The following is an 18,168-nucleotide window of genomic DNA, read 5'->3' on the forward strand; positions in this document are numbered from 1 at the left end:
TAAACGAGAAAACAATGACAACAACAACGAAAGGGGTTTCCTTTAAACATTTCCTTAACGCAACCCGATTACTTCATGATAGTCGTCCCCACCGGAAGAAAAGCACAAGGCGTGTTGTATCGCGATCGCTGACCTTGCAAAATCATCGCGATCTTAGTTCATTCATTTGCTTGAAAAAATAATCCCTTGTTCCACAGGTAACCGCTTTCAATTATATTATGTCTCCGTGTTAATGTTTTTTCAGTTCTTATGTCTTACTAGTTTTTCCACAACTCGCGAGCGAGATAGATACTCGAGAACCCCTCTCGTCATCTCTCGGCCTTACTATTGCGATCCTCGAGTGTAAAACTATGAATTTGAATGCAAAGAACTACATGATACAGATATAAACTGTTCTGAATACTTTTCCCTAGCGGATCGCTTGTCGTGGAAAAAAAAAGGATGCAGCATGATTTATATACCAAATGTCCTAGGGAAAACTGCAATAAGTGAAAAAATTTTCAAACACAAAAGAAATCGTTCAAACACCGTTTGCTGAATTACCTGAGGCTGTTTGGGAAACAAGCTGGCGCTCCTCCGTCGAGGAATTGATCTGAAATTGATCCGACATCCTAAAGTTCTTCTTTCGTTTTCTCTCTTTTTTTCCTCGAAAAAGTAAACAATCAGACTGTCACGGTTATGCGTGACATTGAAATGATATTCTTGACAGTTAATTGATAAAGGAAAAATCTCAGGTCATTCACGACTGACCCGAAAGCGAAAGTGTTTTTATAAACACACCCAACTCACTAGCGGCGCTCGAGTCAGGAGACAAATATGGCGGAAGCTGGAGGATATCCATCGTTTGGTGGATACGACGAAGAGTTTGTGAGTGCAGTGGATGAAGATTGGCAATGTCCAATCTGTCAGTTGCCACTGAAAGATACAGTCCTAACGGAAGAATGTGGCCATCGATTTTGCAGAAAGTGTCTTGAAGGGCACTTTTTAAGGTTAGCGTTCCTTTATAAGTTTTAACTTCGAGGGCTTACATTTTATCTTAATATTTAGTGTTGTTTCGCGGAGGAATACCGTATGGCTGGCTTCGATATTCGAAAGAAAATTATAAGGCTGAGATACTGAACAAAACTTTCTTCTCGACCCCATTTAAGGCCGACGAACGAAGTACATTCCGGCATGCTCAACCAGCCAAGCTGTATTGAAGCAACTGAGACAGAACAACGGTTCCTATGTAATAGCAACCGCCTTGAAACCCGAATTAACGAGTTTTTTCGTTCCAGTCTAAAAAACGTAGTGTACATTTGATCATCAACAGTCGCATTGGCAAAGATCATTACAATTCAACTGATTCAACACCGACGAAGCGCTCATTCGCATTATTTTCCATAGATCAGTGAAATCAGTAGTGCAGAAACTTGGTATTTCTCGAAGTACTAAACGTTCATCTGTCTATCCCCTTATGCAACTGTTCCATTCCTGTATCCATTCATATTCATTACTACATGGTGATTTAAAACTGCGATGATAAAGCTAGAAATAAAGGAAGTGGAAAATGCCTAACAATTGTCTCAATTCAGGCTGACATCGATCTAAACGAGCAAATTTTGTTCCTGCCTCATAAATACACTGACGAACAGGAAAGTTTGAAATCGTATTCTTCATAAAGGAACTCCGGTCCCCTAGAGCCAATTTAATAAAACTTTGATACTTTTAATTTACATGCTGGGTCTTTGCTTTTCTTGTTTTATTTTTTCCTGCGAGCACAATTGAGAGAGAAGTCAGTAAGTTCAAATTGCTTGTTGAGATCATTTTCTTGATGCGTCTGGAATGACAAGGACACATTTTGTTAGCTACAAGTTTTAAAGATTAATTAAATTTTCTGTTTTAACAGTAAACTACCTCTGAAACAAACCTGTATATAAAAATCAAAGCAGGACCAAGGCTGCAAGTGAATATGTTTGGTCGGTATTTTTATTATTAAAGGTTGCAGTCTGGTAACCGATATTTTGAATTTAAATTTTGTTTAAATTATTTTTATGCAGGCTGGAGCGTGACAACAAACCCTTAAGCTGTCCAGTGGATCGAAACAATCTGACTCGAGAAAGGGTAAGACAACAAAAATAATGTCTATACATTAATAATATATATCACAGTCATGTTGAAAACCTTTACAATTGGAAGCTTCATCAGGGGCAGGGATAACTTATTCTATGATACAGATTGTATACAGCTATAACGTTGTCGGATCAAAATAAAGCTAAAAGACAAGATCGCAATGTTTTGTGGGGTTATTTTTTATGAATAATTTCATCAAAATCATCCCTGCACGTGCAGGTCATTGTACTGCTAATTACAACCTATTGTTTTCTCCAGGCATGACTGATTTTGATGAATTTATTCATGAAAATCCCACGTAAACTTTCGGTCTTGTCCTTTAGCTTCATGCTTTGAACCGACAACGTTAGTTGAAATGACTGTAGATTTGTATAGATTTATTTATGACAGGGGGAAATAAATGATGGTTAACTTTGGAGCTATGGGAGCTGATATAAAGCTCGCGCTTTAACTGCACCTTTTGTTTAATGAGAACATGCGTCGATATAAAGTCACTTTACCACCAGCATACAATGATGAAAAGTATTGAAATTGGTTAGCTTTAAGTTAAAATATGAAACTGAAAGGAAATTCGTTGAGCCTGTGCGTTTGTTTTTTGGAAACTCCATAGGACTTTCTGGCTCCAAGGATGGAGCTAGAAGTTTTTCTTAGAGAAAGTGATGATCTCTGGCACGGTTGGGTAAGGGAATCCTGCCTTAATAAATGGGCCCCTGTGTTAATTATTGGTGAGGCGACAGTGCGATTCAAGGAATCCTACAGTACTTGTCACCAAAGTTTGTCGAGCAAATACATTTAGCTCCGAAACTTACGTCCATGATAAGTCTTAACTGTTTTCTCAGTTCCTCACTTTCTTTATTGTCAGGTTTTTGTATGGAAGAATAAATTAGTCCGAGTAAGAATATAATTAATGTAGGTAGCGAAAACTCGTCCATTTATATTTGGTTTTGCTTCCTGACTGAAGCTTATCTTTTAAACCTGACTTTTCTGTTTCTAAAACTTCTTCTGTCAACGTAGAAACTATAAATCAACTGTATTTATAAACTGTCATAATATTTCTCTTCTGTAGGACATGTTCCCTGACAAAGGAACAAATCGAAAGGTTCTCTCGTTTATTATCAAGTGTCCTAGTGCAGGATGTCAGTGGACTGGTGAACTGAGGTCAAAAGACGTAAGAAATAATGTTCGTGAAAATAGTGAAAATAGATAATTCGTGCATCACTCTTGATCAAGCCTTCTAGGGACGATCCATTTCAAGTTAGAAATTAGTATTGTTTCATATTTTACATGTACTTTTCACATTTGTATAGTCCTTTACTTTAAACAAGAAAAAGCTTAAATATACAAGGGTAACACTCAGTTGGATATATTCAAATCATGGTTTGCTAATAATGAAGAACAACAAAGCCGGAACAATTAAGTAAGAGGCGATTCTAAGCCGCACTCCTCCCCCACCTCACCCTACCCTCGATGCGTCCCGTGGATGGGACAAAACAAAACCTAACAGCGAATACAAGGCGACTGCTAGCTTAAAGAGAAATATACGATGATGGCCTCTAGCACGCTAGTCTACTGCGCTGTCAATGATAAACGATAACGATCCCTTGTATTGTAGTGCCATTTTCATACCTGAGGTATAGTCCTACTCATCAAGTGAAGAATTTAAACGCTGATAGGACATTTTGGCTGTTTGAAATGGTTGTATGAGCGTAATCTCCATTGTTTGATTCAATTCTGAAAAGTACTCAGACAACCTGACTAATGAGTTATGAAAGCATTTTAAAATATGACGGATTGTTTTTGTTCTCTCTATGTATAAAAGCAAGATACTTTTAAACCTAATAGTAGTATACCTTCACTTAAATTAGCCGGGTTAGTGGATCCCCTTGGATCCCCTTAATTGATATTCCTAAGGGTCGAGTCCATGACGTCATCTATTGTTATAACCTAGGGAAAAATGCCCTCCTCCATACTAATTAAGTGATTAGGTAGTGTCTTCCTCCATACTAATTTAGTGCCTAGTCAGTGTCTTCCTGCATACTAATAAGTGCCGAGGTTTACTAATGAGCGTCACTCTTGCACAAAGGAAACAATAGACATGCCCAGGCTTGCCCACTCTATACCCACCCTGATCGGATAGTCAAGATTCTATTGTTAGAGTTAATAAAACAAGAGTAAAGATTATTTTATCGCTGCTATATTCTGCAAGGATGGTTCCAAACGTTCAAGTCGAATCGACCCCTAAACCTCTCCTGACAGTAGACGAAGTGGAACAAATCCAAAGGCAGAAGATAGCAAGTCTTGTTGGTCATGTGTTCCAGCTAACGTATGCCGCCATGCTAGACGCAATGATTCAAGAAGAAAAACTAAATCGCTGTAGTGGTTGCGCTATTCACCACCCAAGTCAAAGACAGCACTCCTGCCTGATGATGGATAGCGAAGATGCTTAGTTTTATTTCCGAGATGATGTGGTCGAAAACATTGATCTGAATCTCATCCTAAAAACCGCCGAGAGTGTATGCAGTGCCCTGAAACCATTGTCAGAACACGAGAAGAACTTCAAAAAGTCCCCATTGCTCCAAAAGGCGAACCCCTTTCAAATGCGCTCTCAGCGAACTCACGACCAAGACTGCAAAGACAAAACGAGGTTATTGAGTAGTGATGAGAAAAATAGAATGATGCGTTTTACTTGAGTTGTGAAACTCATGCTGACAGTTTTCTTGAATAACAATTTGATTGTATATCAGTGTTAAGTTCATTTTCTGAGTCCTAATAAACCGTTGATGCGTAAACCTATCTATGTGTGTCTTTTTTCCTATCTATCTCGAGGAAATGAAAAACTATTAAAGTCTCAGCCTTTCACGGCCGTTAATCAATTAATTATGTGTGTTCGCAAGCCCAAAGTTGCATACAAATTAGTTCAGCTCTGCTGGAAAAACCTCAAGGGAGTATCTTGACGTATTAGTATATAAACAATTTTATGTAACTTAACAAGGATCAATTGAAACACGCGACTTATAATTGTTAGCAATAGAACCAGACAAGAGATACCGTTTTAAAAACTTTATTAAAAAACAATGACAAAAAGAGTCAAATACACAGCGACTTGAAACGAAAAGGAATGAAAATGAACCATTTGACTGACCGTTACAAATCCGTTTTTCCGTTCTATTTCGAGGAATAATAAATATTCCTTCCGTGTCTACACAATTTTCCTATGGCCTCTAAGCCAAGAGTTCGACTTTCTTTGTTTCTTGCGGTTTGTCTTGTTCTTTGTAGTCGGTCTTTTAGTTTTTGCTTTAAAAGAAGCTTCATTTCTCCATTATCTTGACAGTTCGTACACCGTTTCTTGTGTCTGTACTAGATTGTGATAGTGATTTTTTCCGAAATTACCCGCAAAACTTTCGTAAACGACGATCGAATTTAACTTTAGGTTGAAGTTTCGCTTCTTGTAAATACAGTCTTCGCTGTATGTGGTCTAACTGATGAACATCCACGAGATGGTTGGCTAATCTGACAAGGTGCTTCGCCCCGCACAATGATATGGAACCGGACAGTTTCTACAAACTCTCTTGTAAACCATGTTGACAGTTTGGTGACTGAACACAAATGACATCTTTTTCGCAAATAGTCAGGTTATATAGAGTGTCAGAAGGGCCAAACACCGGCCAGAAAGGCCATAACCAGGCCAAACACAGTCCAGAAAGGCCATATCCAGGCCTGAAAGGCCAAAACCACGCCAAAAGGGACAAAAGGAGACAAACGGGCCATTTCTAGTCATGTGTCTTTATTTATCAGACACACGCGTGGGTGTCGCGCGTCACGTAGTTCCCCAAAAGCTCTCAACTTTGGAATCGTCATCTTTATTTAAAAGTGTCATCACAAATAACAGTGTTTAATTAAGAAGTTTTGATCTTGCTTTAGTAATTTGTATTTCAAATTTCAGATTTTTTATTTATTGTGCAAGTTTATTATTATTGTTATTATTTTCAAGTCATCAATAAACACATTTAAAGTTTGGTTGCTTACAGTTTTTATTGAAATGCAACAATACGAAGGTCCAGGAAATAAAAAAAAATTCCATAACATTCATAGTAGGTTTAATTTAGTCTTGATCTTGTGTAATCGGCTGCTTTTCGTACAATCGATTTATAATTAGTAAGAATTTCCGCTTATCGATAGCAAGTTCCGTCGATTCCAACCAATCAAATCCTTCTGTGTCTTTAAGCTCTTTTTGGGTTTCAATCACTTTTTTGAAGGTAGGATCTTTTTTCATTGCACGCATTCACTGTAGATTCTCTAAGAGTACTTTTCTTAGCTCTTTTCTGTAAACAAGAACGAGAGCGTTCATGGCTTTACTACGAGCCATGTTTTCTGAATCTCCGTTTTCTTGGTATTGATTGATCAAAGCGTTAAGCTGGGTCTTGTGGCGGTTCTCGGCTTCATCAAAAACGCGTGACCACGGCTCTAAGTTTTCTGTTTCTTCTACTTGGGGAGACTCCGTTCCTTGACTAGAGACTTCGCTTTCTTGGGAGAAATCGCTTTCTTCACTGTCTTCATAATTTCCAGCACTTTGTTGCAGGTATAAGGTATAGTTTGTGCTCGTCATCTTTGGTTTGAGGCGCACTAAAATTGGTGAAGGTGGGGTTACTAAGCGTTCTCCTTCATTAATAAAAAGAAGATCAGACGGGCCATAACCAGGCCAAACACAGGCCTGAAAGGCCATAACCAGGCCTGGAGGGCCAAAACCACGCCAAAAGGGACAAAAGGAGACAAACAGGCCATTTCTAGTCATGTGTCTTTATTTTCCTCAGACACACGCGTCGTGGGTGTCGCTCGTCGCTAATTGTTAATTGTCTTATAAGCTTTCTGTGATAATTCCCTTGTTCCGTTCAGGGTTTTGAAACAGGTCGCTAATAGTCTCCGGTATTCTATTTCAATATCACTATTCCACACTTTTCCGAGGGTGTTTGGGGTTCCAACAGTAAACTTGCTAGCCAAGTGGACTGACGAAGATTTCGCATAAAGTAGCTTGCGTGTAGCCGGTTCAGGTATTGTCATAGTCACTGAACAATACATCTGGGACTACCCAATCAGAGTAGGTGCTGGGTATGACTTATTGTTTGTCAAACAAAAGACACACGAGATAGTTCACATGCAAAGTTTAGAGCTCAAGTCACTGAAACATTTGTTAAACATAATTGGTGACTAACGTGGTGTAAAGATGAATAAAACTTTATTTCACTCAAAAACTTTAAAAATCTTTCAAAGGATCTCAAGACAGCTCTATTTCCACGCAGACGGTAATGCATTATTTGCGAAGCATAGCAATGCATTTTGATCTGCGTGCATGTTGTGCAAAAGCTCTAGAATAAGAAGATAACTGTTTATCTTTTTCTATCTCTTCACGTTCTTCGGGGGTGATGACATAACCTTCAAAAGGTATGTGTTTGCCTTCAATATGTCTTTCATACAAAACCTTCATTACTCAGAAACTTTCGGGATGATGGCCGTCATCACTTGCGTACTTGAAATACGCCTGACGCGGCAAATCGTCTTTCTCTAAACAAAGTGTAGGATCTGAGTCATCTCGAGAGTCTTCTTTTATTTTTTGGACATAAAACTTGTAAGATACTCATACTTCTTCCATCCATTCTCTGTATCTAAGACCGTGAAACATTTTAGGACTTCCTAGACTGTTAAATCCGTTGTCACACATTTAAAATCGTTTGTCATATTTGCGTGCATGGCGCTGGCGCTGAATAAGTCCTTTCTGTTTAACCTCTTGGTGGTGATTTTCAAACATATCCTTTATCTCTCTATAAGGATGGAATCTTGTGAACCGTGGTTGAGGTGAACATGAGAGCCGCTCCTTGATAGCATGCGATATTGGCTGGTCTATCCACAGGCAGCCCAAGCTCAATGTCAGAGAACCGTTGAATTATAAGGATTTGTATGGGAATACAACGGATTTGTGTAAAATGTCAGAAACTAACATCGTTTTCTCAATAAAATCAACTTACCCTGTTTCTACTTGTATTCTTTGTCATTTATCAGCTTTTGAAGCCGATTCGAAGCGATTTCGGCGAGTAAGCGTCATTCGGGATTCCACTGTTAAGTGTAACGAAAGGCCGAACAGTATTTCAGCCATGCTCGAAGCACGAAACGGAATAAATCTGTTGAAATCATCCCTAGTGTCCCAATTCCTTTATAGAATCAAAGTAGAGATGCAGATCTATCCTGCCAGTGCAACTCCGACTCAACTGAAGCCGTATCACGTTTGCGAGAAAGATTTTCTTTCAAGTCAGCTCGCTTCTGAGATTTCGAAAGATGCGCGGCCAGAACGCCATGGACACATTGAACGTTCGAACAGCACGCTGGGTAATTAAAGTTCCCTGGCACGGGGGGAACAGCGGCCAGCATGCAGTTGTCCACAGGTAAACAGATTTGTTCCCGGGTACTCCCCGTGTGCCAGTACTACCGGACTATTCAACCTAAATTTCCGGCACAGAATCAAATATATGGACAACCTGTTGTCCTTTTTCCCGGAAATTTGGAAATTCCTCGAATTTTCCTTTCCATTGGTCATACCATTTCACCAGATGATCAGCCCCAGTTTCTTACGTGATTTAAAAGTTACCCTTGCGTTTTCTGAATAAATTTGCAATTCTACTCATTTAGTTTGTGTAATGTGGCCGAACTATCCAGGAGCTTTCGTCGTAGGAGCGGCATTTTTATTTCTGGGTAGTCCGCCGTTTCTGTAGAAGTTGAACGAGTTGAAATAATCGTGAGGCAGCATAAATGAAATAAAGATATATTTTCAGGTGACTTTTTCGTTATCGTTGGGACGTGCAGAGACGACGACGACCACAACAAGAACGTCAGAAAACAATAGTTTTAATTAGCAAAACTCTGGCTCTGCACGTGCGTTATAAATTTTTATACCTTTCTTTTTCGTCATCTACAAAACAACGTGAACACATGATGATTTAGTTTCCTCTCTCTTAAAGCCGCTCCTACGACGTTAGCTCCTGGATAGTTTGACCACATTTCACAAACTAAATGAGTAGAAATTATCGCAAATTTATTTACAAAACGCGAGTGTATTTTTTAAATCTCGTTAGAAACTGCAGCTGGGCACAGTTGTTCAAAGCCCACTAATTCTGGATTAACAACAACTTTGGTTAGAGTTTAATTACATAACAATGAAGATTTTTCGAAAAGATTTTTGTCCCTCAGTTTTGACGTTGACTTTTCTTTACCACTGGCTTAAAATTAGAGTTAAAAAAACAATTTTAACGAGCGAGCAGAAAACCTTCCGTTAATTTTTAATCGCGGATTAACGTTTATCGGCTTTCGAACAACCGAGCCCTGGGCATTCGGCGAAATGGTATGACCAATGGAAAGGAAAATTCGAGGAATTTCCAAATTTCTGGGAAAAAGGACAACAGGTTGTCCATATATGTGATTCTATACGGGAAATTTAGGTTGAATAGTCTGGTAGTAATTTTGATTGTCGATGGAAACAATGGTCTTTCGACGGTCTTGACAAAAAGGACACGAGGAGGCCCCGGGAACAAATCTGTTTGCCTGTGGACAACTGCATGCTGGCTGCTGTTCCCCCCGTGCCAGGGAACCTTTGTTACCCAGCGTGCTGTTCGAACGTTCAATGTGTCCATGGCGTTCTGGCCGCGCATCTTTCGAAATCTCAGAAGCGAGCTGACTTGAAAGAAAATCTTTCTCGCAAACGTGATACGGCTTCAGTTGAGTCGGAGTTGCACTGGCAGGATAGATATGCATCTCTACTTTGATTCTATAAAGGAATTGGGACACTAGGGATGATTTAAACGGATTTATTCCGTTTCGTGCTCCGGGCATGGCTGAAATACTGTTCGGCCTTTCGTTACACTTAGCAGTAGAAACCCGAATGACACTAACTCACCGAAATCGCTTTGAATCGGCTTGAAAAGCCGGTAAATGACAAAGAATACAAGTAGAAACAGGGTAAGTTGATTTTATTGAGAAAACGATGTTAGTTTCTGACATTTTACACAAATCCGTTGTATTCCCATACAAATCCTTATAATTCAACGGTTCTCTGATATTGAGCTTGGGCTGCCTGTGGTCTATCCACATGAAAAAGTTATACTCTTTTTTGCGGCACGTCAGAAACATGCGATCCTGGCTCCAGGGTTGTTTACTCTTTCTCAATGCTAGCTTGTTAGAACAATCACAGACCAACTGAGCTGCATATTTTTTCACATCAGAGTGTGTTTGACGCCCGATACGCTCTATGTCCTCTTTCCATTCTGAAGTAGGATCAAACATAAAGCACATTTTCTCGGGACAGTAAACATAGCTAAATCCTTGCGCTTTTTCTACCAATTCCAACGTTGAGCAGGGATGAAACTGGCAGAACTAACCGGGTAAGGAACTCGCTTTATCTACTGACAGGAGAGGTTTAGGGGTCAAATCGACTTGCATGTTTGGAACCATCCTTGTCGAATATAGCAGCGATAAAATAATCTTTACTCTAGTTGAATAATAACGCTTTCAAATTTTGCGCTGTTTTTATTAACTCTAACAATAGAGTCTTGACTATCCGATCAGGGTGGGTATAGAGTGGGCAAGCCTGGGCATGTCTATTCTTTCCTTTGTGCAAGAGTGACGCAAATTAGTAAACCTCGGCACTTATTAGCATGCAGGAAGACACTGACTAGGCACTAAATTAGTATGGAGGAAGACACTACCTGATCACTTAATTAGTATGGAGGAAGGCATTATATTTTTCCCGAGGTTATAACAATAGATGACGTAATGGACTCGATCCTTATGCATATCAGTTAAGGGGATCCAAGGGGATCCACTAACCCGGCTAATTTTGCTGAAGGTATACTATTACTAATTAAATGTTATTTTCCACTTTTCTTAAACAAAATAGGAGCATTTAGAATCCTGCCCTCTCAAAGTTGTTTCTTGCACAAACGAAAATTGTCAAGTGAAAGTAACAAGGAGCGAAATGCAAGAACACGTGACAGTCACGTGTGAATGGAGAATTCTTCGATGCACGTACTGTAGTGCGACACATACAGCGTGTAATACAAAGGTAAGAACCTTAGTTTGTTGAGAAGTAAAATAATAGCACCGTTTTGAATACATTAATGGGCCAGCAAATTCAGAAGTGCGTAGCTGAAGTTGCAGGCCATCTTATGTCTCCGGCTTAGTAATTTAGGCGTCCTTTTTGGGTCCTTGGTTAAATGACTTTAGCAAGCGAGGAAAAAAGAAAAGAAAACAAAAACAACAACAACAACAACAACAACCACAAATTCCTTGCACTATTTTTTAAAGGCCCATCAAGGTGAATGTAAAAGGTGGCCATTAAACTGCCCGGCGAGATGTGGAGCAGTCATCGCAAGAGAAGAGGTAGGTTCTGTGCTTGTCGACCTTTTATTTTATTTTACTTTAATTTTGCCTTTAAACACGACCCCATAAGCGTTATTACAATTGTGTTTAGAAATAAAAGGGTTTCTCCTGTCTATCCATTCATCCATCCGTCCATCCTTCTCTCTGTCTGTCTGTTTGTCTGTGTTTAGCTAACAATCTAAAAACCGAAATTAAGAAAGAATATAAGAGCACAAAGTACATCCAGGTCGGCGGCTAGGGTGGTGGTGGGAGGGAGTGGGGGGAGGGGGGGGTTAAGCACACAACGCTTTGTGCTACTTGCTGCTTTGATCTACCATTCTATAAGACAGCCTTTAAAATTTATCTAAGTCCCACAACGTTTGCTCACTTTTTACAGATTTCATCCCACATCAACAGAGATTGTCAACTGACTATGATTTTGTGTCCATATGCTGAGATGGGCTGTACAACCAAGGTATTATAGACCCACCGTTTTCAAAGACTCGTTCTGTGGTATACCATTACTTTGGACTCTTGTTATTTAAAACTTCCGGGGAGCTCCTAAGAAATAAAATCCTACACTGAAACGCTAGTCTGTGTCGCCTTTGAACCAACTTAGGCTGTTTTTATACGAGCAAGTTTTGATTAACAAGATTAATATTCTTGTGAGTACTAAAAATCGCTAAGTTCAGCTTCCTTTGACAAGTCTCCGTATTCAAAATTTTCCAAAAAGTTTGAGAGTATGCCCTGTTGACCGAAACTTGTTAACCCTTTACTGGTAAAAAGATCCAAACACACGTTGTTAATCAATTTCCTCATGCTAAAGCCGTGTCACTGGACGAATCACCGAAACTTGTTACTTGCACTTGAAGGGAGCTTTTAAAACTTGCCGTGCTAAAGAAAGTGATATTGTTTGTCTTGCTACCAAAGCAATTGATCTTTTAGCCCATTTTGAATGAAGCTAGTCTCGTCAGGTAACCATTCTTCCGTAGTTTTTCTTCGTGTTTGTTAATTTCTTTCAAAAGTAGGTTGTGGTTGTTGATATTGTTTGGACGACACTAGGGTTCCAACAAGAAACAGGATACCAAATCTGCACGGCTATAGGAATATCTGTAAGGAAACGTTTTTTATCACGGTATACAAGGGCAGTTTGATTTGTATTGAGGCCTCACCTGAGGGTGAGGTTGCCTCCTGACTAAAGATATTTTTTATTATTTTTATTATTATTATTATTTATTAAGAGTTAGTTATTAGCGTTATTCAGCATAATAACGATTAACAATTCTCCTTACAGGTTCAGCGAAGTGAAGTAGAATCACATCTTCACTCTGCCCTGAGAATTCATTTCGACTTAGCCTGTGTTAAGTTGAATGACACACAAGTTCAGTTGAACAAGACGCAAGAGGAGTTACATGATACAAAAGATCAGTTGAATAACACACTGGTAGAGTTCCATTCAACTAAAAATAAGTTTGAAGAGACGACCAAGAAACTTGAGGCTGTTGAGGAGAAGATAAGTGCCCTTCAAAATCAAGTAATGCAAAGGCCGAAAGAATACACATGGAAAATCAGCGGCTTCAGTGAAGTCTTAAAGCAAGCCAGAAGCGGAGAGAAACCCAAAATATTTAGCACTCCATTCTACCATGAGAACTATAAATTTCGATTAGGATTGGCTGCAAATGGCCAAAGCTCAGGAAAAAATACTCACCTCTCAATATACTTCCATATAATGAAAGGTGAAAACGACGCCATATTACCCTGGCCTTTTCATAAAAAAGTAACCCTGATATTGATTGATCAACAGGAAACTCCAAATTATAGAGAGAACATTGTTATGTCTTTCACAGCAGATCCTCTTAAAAAGCAGTATGCGAGGCCTGTAACCGATGAAAACGGAGGTCGGGGTTTTCATGAATTTGTATCGCACACTAAACTGAGCGAAAGGCGCTATCTTGTGGATGACACTATTTACATTAAGGTTAGAGTCGATCCACCTAAACAGGTGTAATTACAATGCAAATAAAACTAACCAAAAACGAATCCCTCATCTTTTGCGTGAGTTAATCTGGTTCTTGAATCTGTCAACACTAAAATTAAAAATACTACAAATTGCGATCTCATAAATGTGTCATGGTTTCTCTCTCAGTAAACCAGGAGTACGGGCTGAGGATTAGTTTAAGACCCTGGCGATGTATTAAATTCACTGATCGTTTTACATGCACCTCCGTCAATGTTATCTGTTTGGTAAAATGCACTTAACGCAAAAAAACTGAACTATTTATTTATTTATTTATTTATTTATTTATTTACACAGCTTCCACTCTCACTAATTAACAAAAGATAGTAAAATTAAAAAAGAAAATCACACTTAGTAAAAATACATAGACCACACACGACCAACAAATCCTTGATTTTTGCTCGGATGAAGGGCTAACGCTCGAAAGCAGTCAGCTCTCGAATCTCATAAAAATAACGGGGCAAGAAAAATAAGACGCATAGGATTGGGACCAGAAAAGGGCGCGCACGACAAGAAAAACCGTGCTTGTTTAAGCCCTTGGCTTTTGTGATCTGGGGCAAGTTTCACGAAGCCTTGCTAAGTTAACATGTATTTTAAGTATTGCATCTTGACAATAGCTTGTTGTTAATCCAACAATAGCCTGTTGCATTGCTAAGAAGCAAAACCTAGGATACATCTTAACTTAGCAGGGTCTAGTAACTCTAGGAGTCACACAGCCCTCCTAATTTAAGATCTATCCCAAGTATGTTTTCAGAAAAGATAGGTTATAGAGTCAACTTACGGGATCTTCTAAAGGTATTTGCTAAGACACTGTATGATCGATAGCAGCATTTCATCGTAGGCTCAAAGCGAATTGTCCGTTTCCCAAACATCTCGTAAGCCAACCCACGAGAAGTCTATCCTTCCGGGATATGGGGACCAAGACTTGTTCCCATACCCGTGTTACCCTATCAATCCACCAGAACATTCTGCTGCGGGCAACGTGGGTTATCGGCAAGAGAGTTAGAGGATCAAGTTAAACAAAGACCACGATTCAAGACTCCAAATACTACGCACAATTTCTCCATGCGGAGTATATCCTCTCGTACATACCTCTACTGTGGACAAACGGTGTTGGCCCAAACTATTAATTGACAGAAGCCCGTAAATTGCTCGTCGCCAAACATTTTTAAGGACTCTGTGTGTTCATTCAGTGACGAAAAAAAAATTTACCCTTAGTATTGTAAGTTTGACTGTCGTCTGAGTCTCACACCCAAGAATACGTCGGCTCTATTGAAAGCCTCTGGCTCCATTACGCGTTCCCCGTATATTGTATTAGTATTTTTAAAGGTTGAACTCTTAAGTACGGGCAATGAAGATTCTCCTTGTTTATTGGTAAAGAGGTTACACAAAATAACACCCATCTGGTGAAACTTAGAGAATTTAATGGTAGGAAGACTTAAGCATTTATCTCAGTTTTTACTCCTGATAAAGGGGTGCATGGCTATTTAGTAATCAGCGTTTTTAAGCTTAGGAGTTTTGATCATTTCACTAAATTAACTTGGTCCTCATAAAGTGTTGAATAGCGGTAGTTCTCTGGCGGCTGTTGGACCTGGGGTCTGTAACGGCGCTGCCAGTCACGGCACACACACACGCATTCTTAGCCGCTCAACGCCTTGTCACAACTAACTTCAGCATCTATAATAAAATTAATGGTTGCATTAGTTTAAGAAGTGATATTCAGCGCGTAAACTATATCGAGATTAGTTTTCATCATTGATAATATGTTGCTTCTCTACTGCTACTGGAATAAATTGAATGTTTTGCATATTAATGTACCGTATTCCATGAGATAAACGATGCCTCGTGCACAAGTAAGAAAGTAGCAAGAATGGAAAAGAAGCCTTTGTGGAGGAAAGAGAGGTCTAGCACATTGTACTTGATAGAAACAACAATTTAAGAGGTGTATTGGACTATCATTGATTTAACAATGCGATGCTTCTAAATCACCCACATGTTCGATTTTTTCTGTTTCTCAAAAACACTTTTGTATAGTTACCTTTAATTTTTATTCTAATTGATTCTTCATACAGCTTGCAAGAAGTTAGTTACCCTGTCGGACGACGATTACACTGATAGTCATGTCATTCCACTTTTTTACCAGAGCAGTTACCAAAACAACCTATTCCGTCTTTAACCACTGGAGTCTCATTAAGTCCTAAAGAAGTCTCTATGATAATATTCCTGGTCTGAATGTGGCTTTATCCCGTATGTAGGGTGGGGAGAGGGTGGCTTTTGTTACTAATCGATTGAAACCTTTTGGTTACCTTTTTGGAGAGAAAAGTTCCGATTCTGCGGTAAAATCAACTTTTTAAAGTTGTTGATACTGAAGTGCTGATTTTATCTTATCTAGTGAACACCATTCTATTTTACTCCTTCGAGAGCTTATAGGCAAACGTAAGGGGCTTTCTCTTTTATTTATCGAGGGTCATCCTAATTAACCATTGTGTTAACTTTTCTGGTGTTACCTTCATTAAATATTTATTATTATTATTATTATTATTATTATTATTATTATTATTATAATAATTATAACATTACTTTTTCCCAATGACCGAATATTGTCCGCATATAAATTTTTTAATAAGAGTTGTTTTCCTTAAGGACCTTATTTTAACTTCTAAATATTTTTTAGTCAGAATACAATCATGATTTTTTATTACAAATAAGAATATTATTGTAATTTTATGACATTTATTTGTTTCTTTTAAAAAAAATTGTGCATGCCTCTTTTTTTAATCGAAATGACTTGTGAATAGGTTTGATAGTTTTTTTTTTCTAATTTTAACTTGTAAATAGCACTTTGCTTGGAATATATTAATAAAAAGAGGGCTTTCCACCCAGCCCCAGCTTCGCGAGGTTTTGCGAGTCACGTATTTCTAGTAAAGATATTATTTTATTAAAAAGTAAACCTCTTACTAACCGAGCGCGAGGGCCGTACTGGGGAATATTGGCCTGAGGTCGTGGCAGTACGGACCGAGCGCAGCGAGGTCCGTACAAAAACGACGGTGCTCGAACTTATAACACCATCCCGAGAACCATTAGACAGGTAGAGGCGTTCAATAATTTTAAGTGCCATCTTAAGCAGCAACGCCCGCGGTACATGCTGCATTTATAACTTAATTATTTGTCTAGCTTTTTTTTGTTTTTTTTTGTTTCAATGTTTTGTGTTTTGTCTTGTGCTGTGTCAGGGCTCCATTTAAACTAGCTCTGCTAAATTGGATGCCCCTGGATAAATATTGAATTTTAAAAATAAATAAAATAAAAATAAATAAATATTCCCCAGAACGGCTCGAGCAAGCTAGGTTAGTAAGTAGTTTATTATATGGCACTCGTAGCAAACTTGTTTATTTATAAAAACGCACTTCCGGTCACTTAAATTCAAAGGGTTTCCGTCGTGACGTGTTTTTAATGACGCGAGCAACCCAAAAAGAACAAGCTACGGTACCACGAGTTTGAAAACAAATTTACATGTTGATTATAGAAAAGACTTCAAGAACGATTTGTAGCGGAATTTGACGAAAATCTTAACAGCTGCGGTTTGTTTTTGAAACTCACAAAAGGGTTTCGTCGATCCCAGAAAATTTACTAGCACATCACAAAGTACGGGTCAAGAAAAGGTTGCTGTGAAAATCACATTTAGCTTTAAAAGAAGCGCAATTAAGTCAATCGTCCTCATCGCTCTCATCTCTGGCTCGGAAACCCAAGTGTAGGGATAAAAACCGCCACACAGTTCTTTGAAGTGCAACTGGATTGGAGTCGCCGAATTTCCTGCCTCAAAAAGAGCATCTTCTTCGTTTTCGTCAATCGCCGGAGCGGCTTGCAGCTTGTTTCTTCTGTCGTGCTCGTGAACTAGTGGCTTGTGCTTCGCAGCTAGAACTCTTCTCGATTTTTTCAAAGTCATTGTCCTTGAGTATGTTGAATGGATATTTCTTCTCAGATACGTATCGCTATATATTGTACTGAAAACTGGAAAATGTTGCTGGCTCGTATTCACCATTTTTCCCGCGTACGTTCTTAAAAAAAATTGTTAGAAGGTGGTCAAGCTCGGACACAGGTAGGCTTTCAATTGTTTGACTATCCAAGCCATTAGCTTCAATAAAACGGAGTAGAGTGTTCATATCAGTAGACGTCTTTCTTTTGTGTTTTCACTTTTCTGCTTGTTTATGAAATGGTCAATCTCGTCAATGGCTTCCTGGCTTTCGCTGATGCGTGCTTCAGAGGTTTCTAGATCTTCGGGATAGTAAAATTTGCTTTTTAAATGATATTCTTCTTCGTCCATGTTGGAATCAGTCGTTTGGGTAGTTCCTTTGCGAAGAATGAAAGTATTTTCAGGTTTTCTTTTCGCAGTTTTAGCTGCAAGTTTTCAAATTTGCCGCTTGTCGTAAACAAAAATACACGGCTTATGGAAACGGTCCGTATGGTAAAATCCCGACCAAGAAAGAACCAATCAGAACGCTCAGATTTACCTCAAGACTACCTTGCCATATAATAATTGTTATTATTATTATTATTATTATTATTATTATTATTATTATTATTATTATTATCATTATCTCTTTCTTTCTCTATATCTTTTAATTTGGTTTGTCTCTTTTTTC

At 38.7% G+C, this 18,168-nt stretch overlaps 1 protein-coding gene and 1 long non-coding RNA gene across 3 annotated transcripts in view; both read left to right on the plus strand.

The window, feature by feature from the left end:
- LOC146487872 (uncharacterized) overlaps positions 1 to 18,168 on the plus strand; it is a 68,781-nt gene that overhangs the window by 35,908 nt on the left and 14,705 nt on the right. The window lies entirely within an intron of this gene.
- Positions 646 to 13,542, plus strand: LOC146487876 (TNF receptor-associated factor 4-like). 2 transcript variants are annotated; one of them, XM_085128272.1, is made up of 7 exons: positions 646 to 989; positions 2,040 to 2,103; positions 3,179 to 3,280; positions 11,051 to 11,215; positions 11,458 to 11,532; positions 11,909 to 11,986; positions 12,806 to 13,542. In XM_085128272.1, the coding sequence occupies exons 1-7, from the start codon at positions 817 to 819 to the stop codon at positions 13,517 to 13,519; spliced, it is 1,371 nt and encodes a 456-aa protein (XP_084984398.1). In that variant the 5' UTR covers positions 646 to 816; the 3' UTR covers positions 13,520 to 13,542. The 2 variants fall into 2 exon arrangements, with proteins under 2 accessions (XP_084984398.1, XP_084984405.1); XM_085128279.1 differs by lacking the exon at positions 11,051 to 11,215.

The sequence above is a fragment of the Pavona decussata genome, unplaced genomic scaffold (genome assembly GCF_977016875.1).
Source record: "Pavona decussata unplaced genomic scaffold, jaPavDecu1.1 SCAFFOLD_13, whole genome shotgun sequence".
NCBI lineage: Eukaryota > Metazoa > Cnidaria > Anthozoa > Scleractinia > Agariciidae > Pavona > Pavona decussata.

Coding starts and splice junctions, on each gene's coding strand:
- LOC146487876 (XM_085128272.1), top strand. CDS start 817: ATGGCGGAAGCTGGAGGATATCCATCGTTTGGTGGATACGACGAAGAG. Junction 2,104..3,178: donor ACAATCTGACTCGAGAAAGG/GTAAGACAACAA, acceptor TCTCTTCTGTAG/GACATGTTCCCTGACAAAGG. Junction 11,216..11,457: donor ATACAGCGTGTAATACAAAG/GTAAGAACCTTA, acceptor TATTTTTTAAAG/GCCCATCAAGGTGAATGTAA.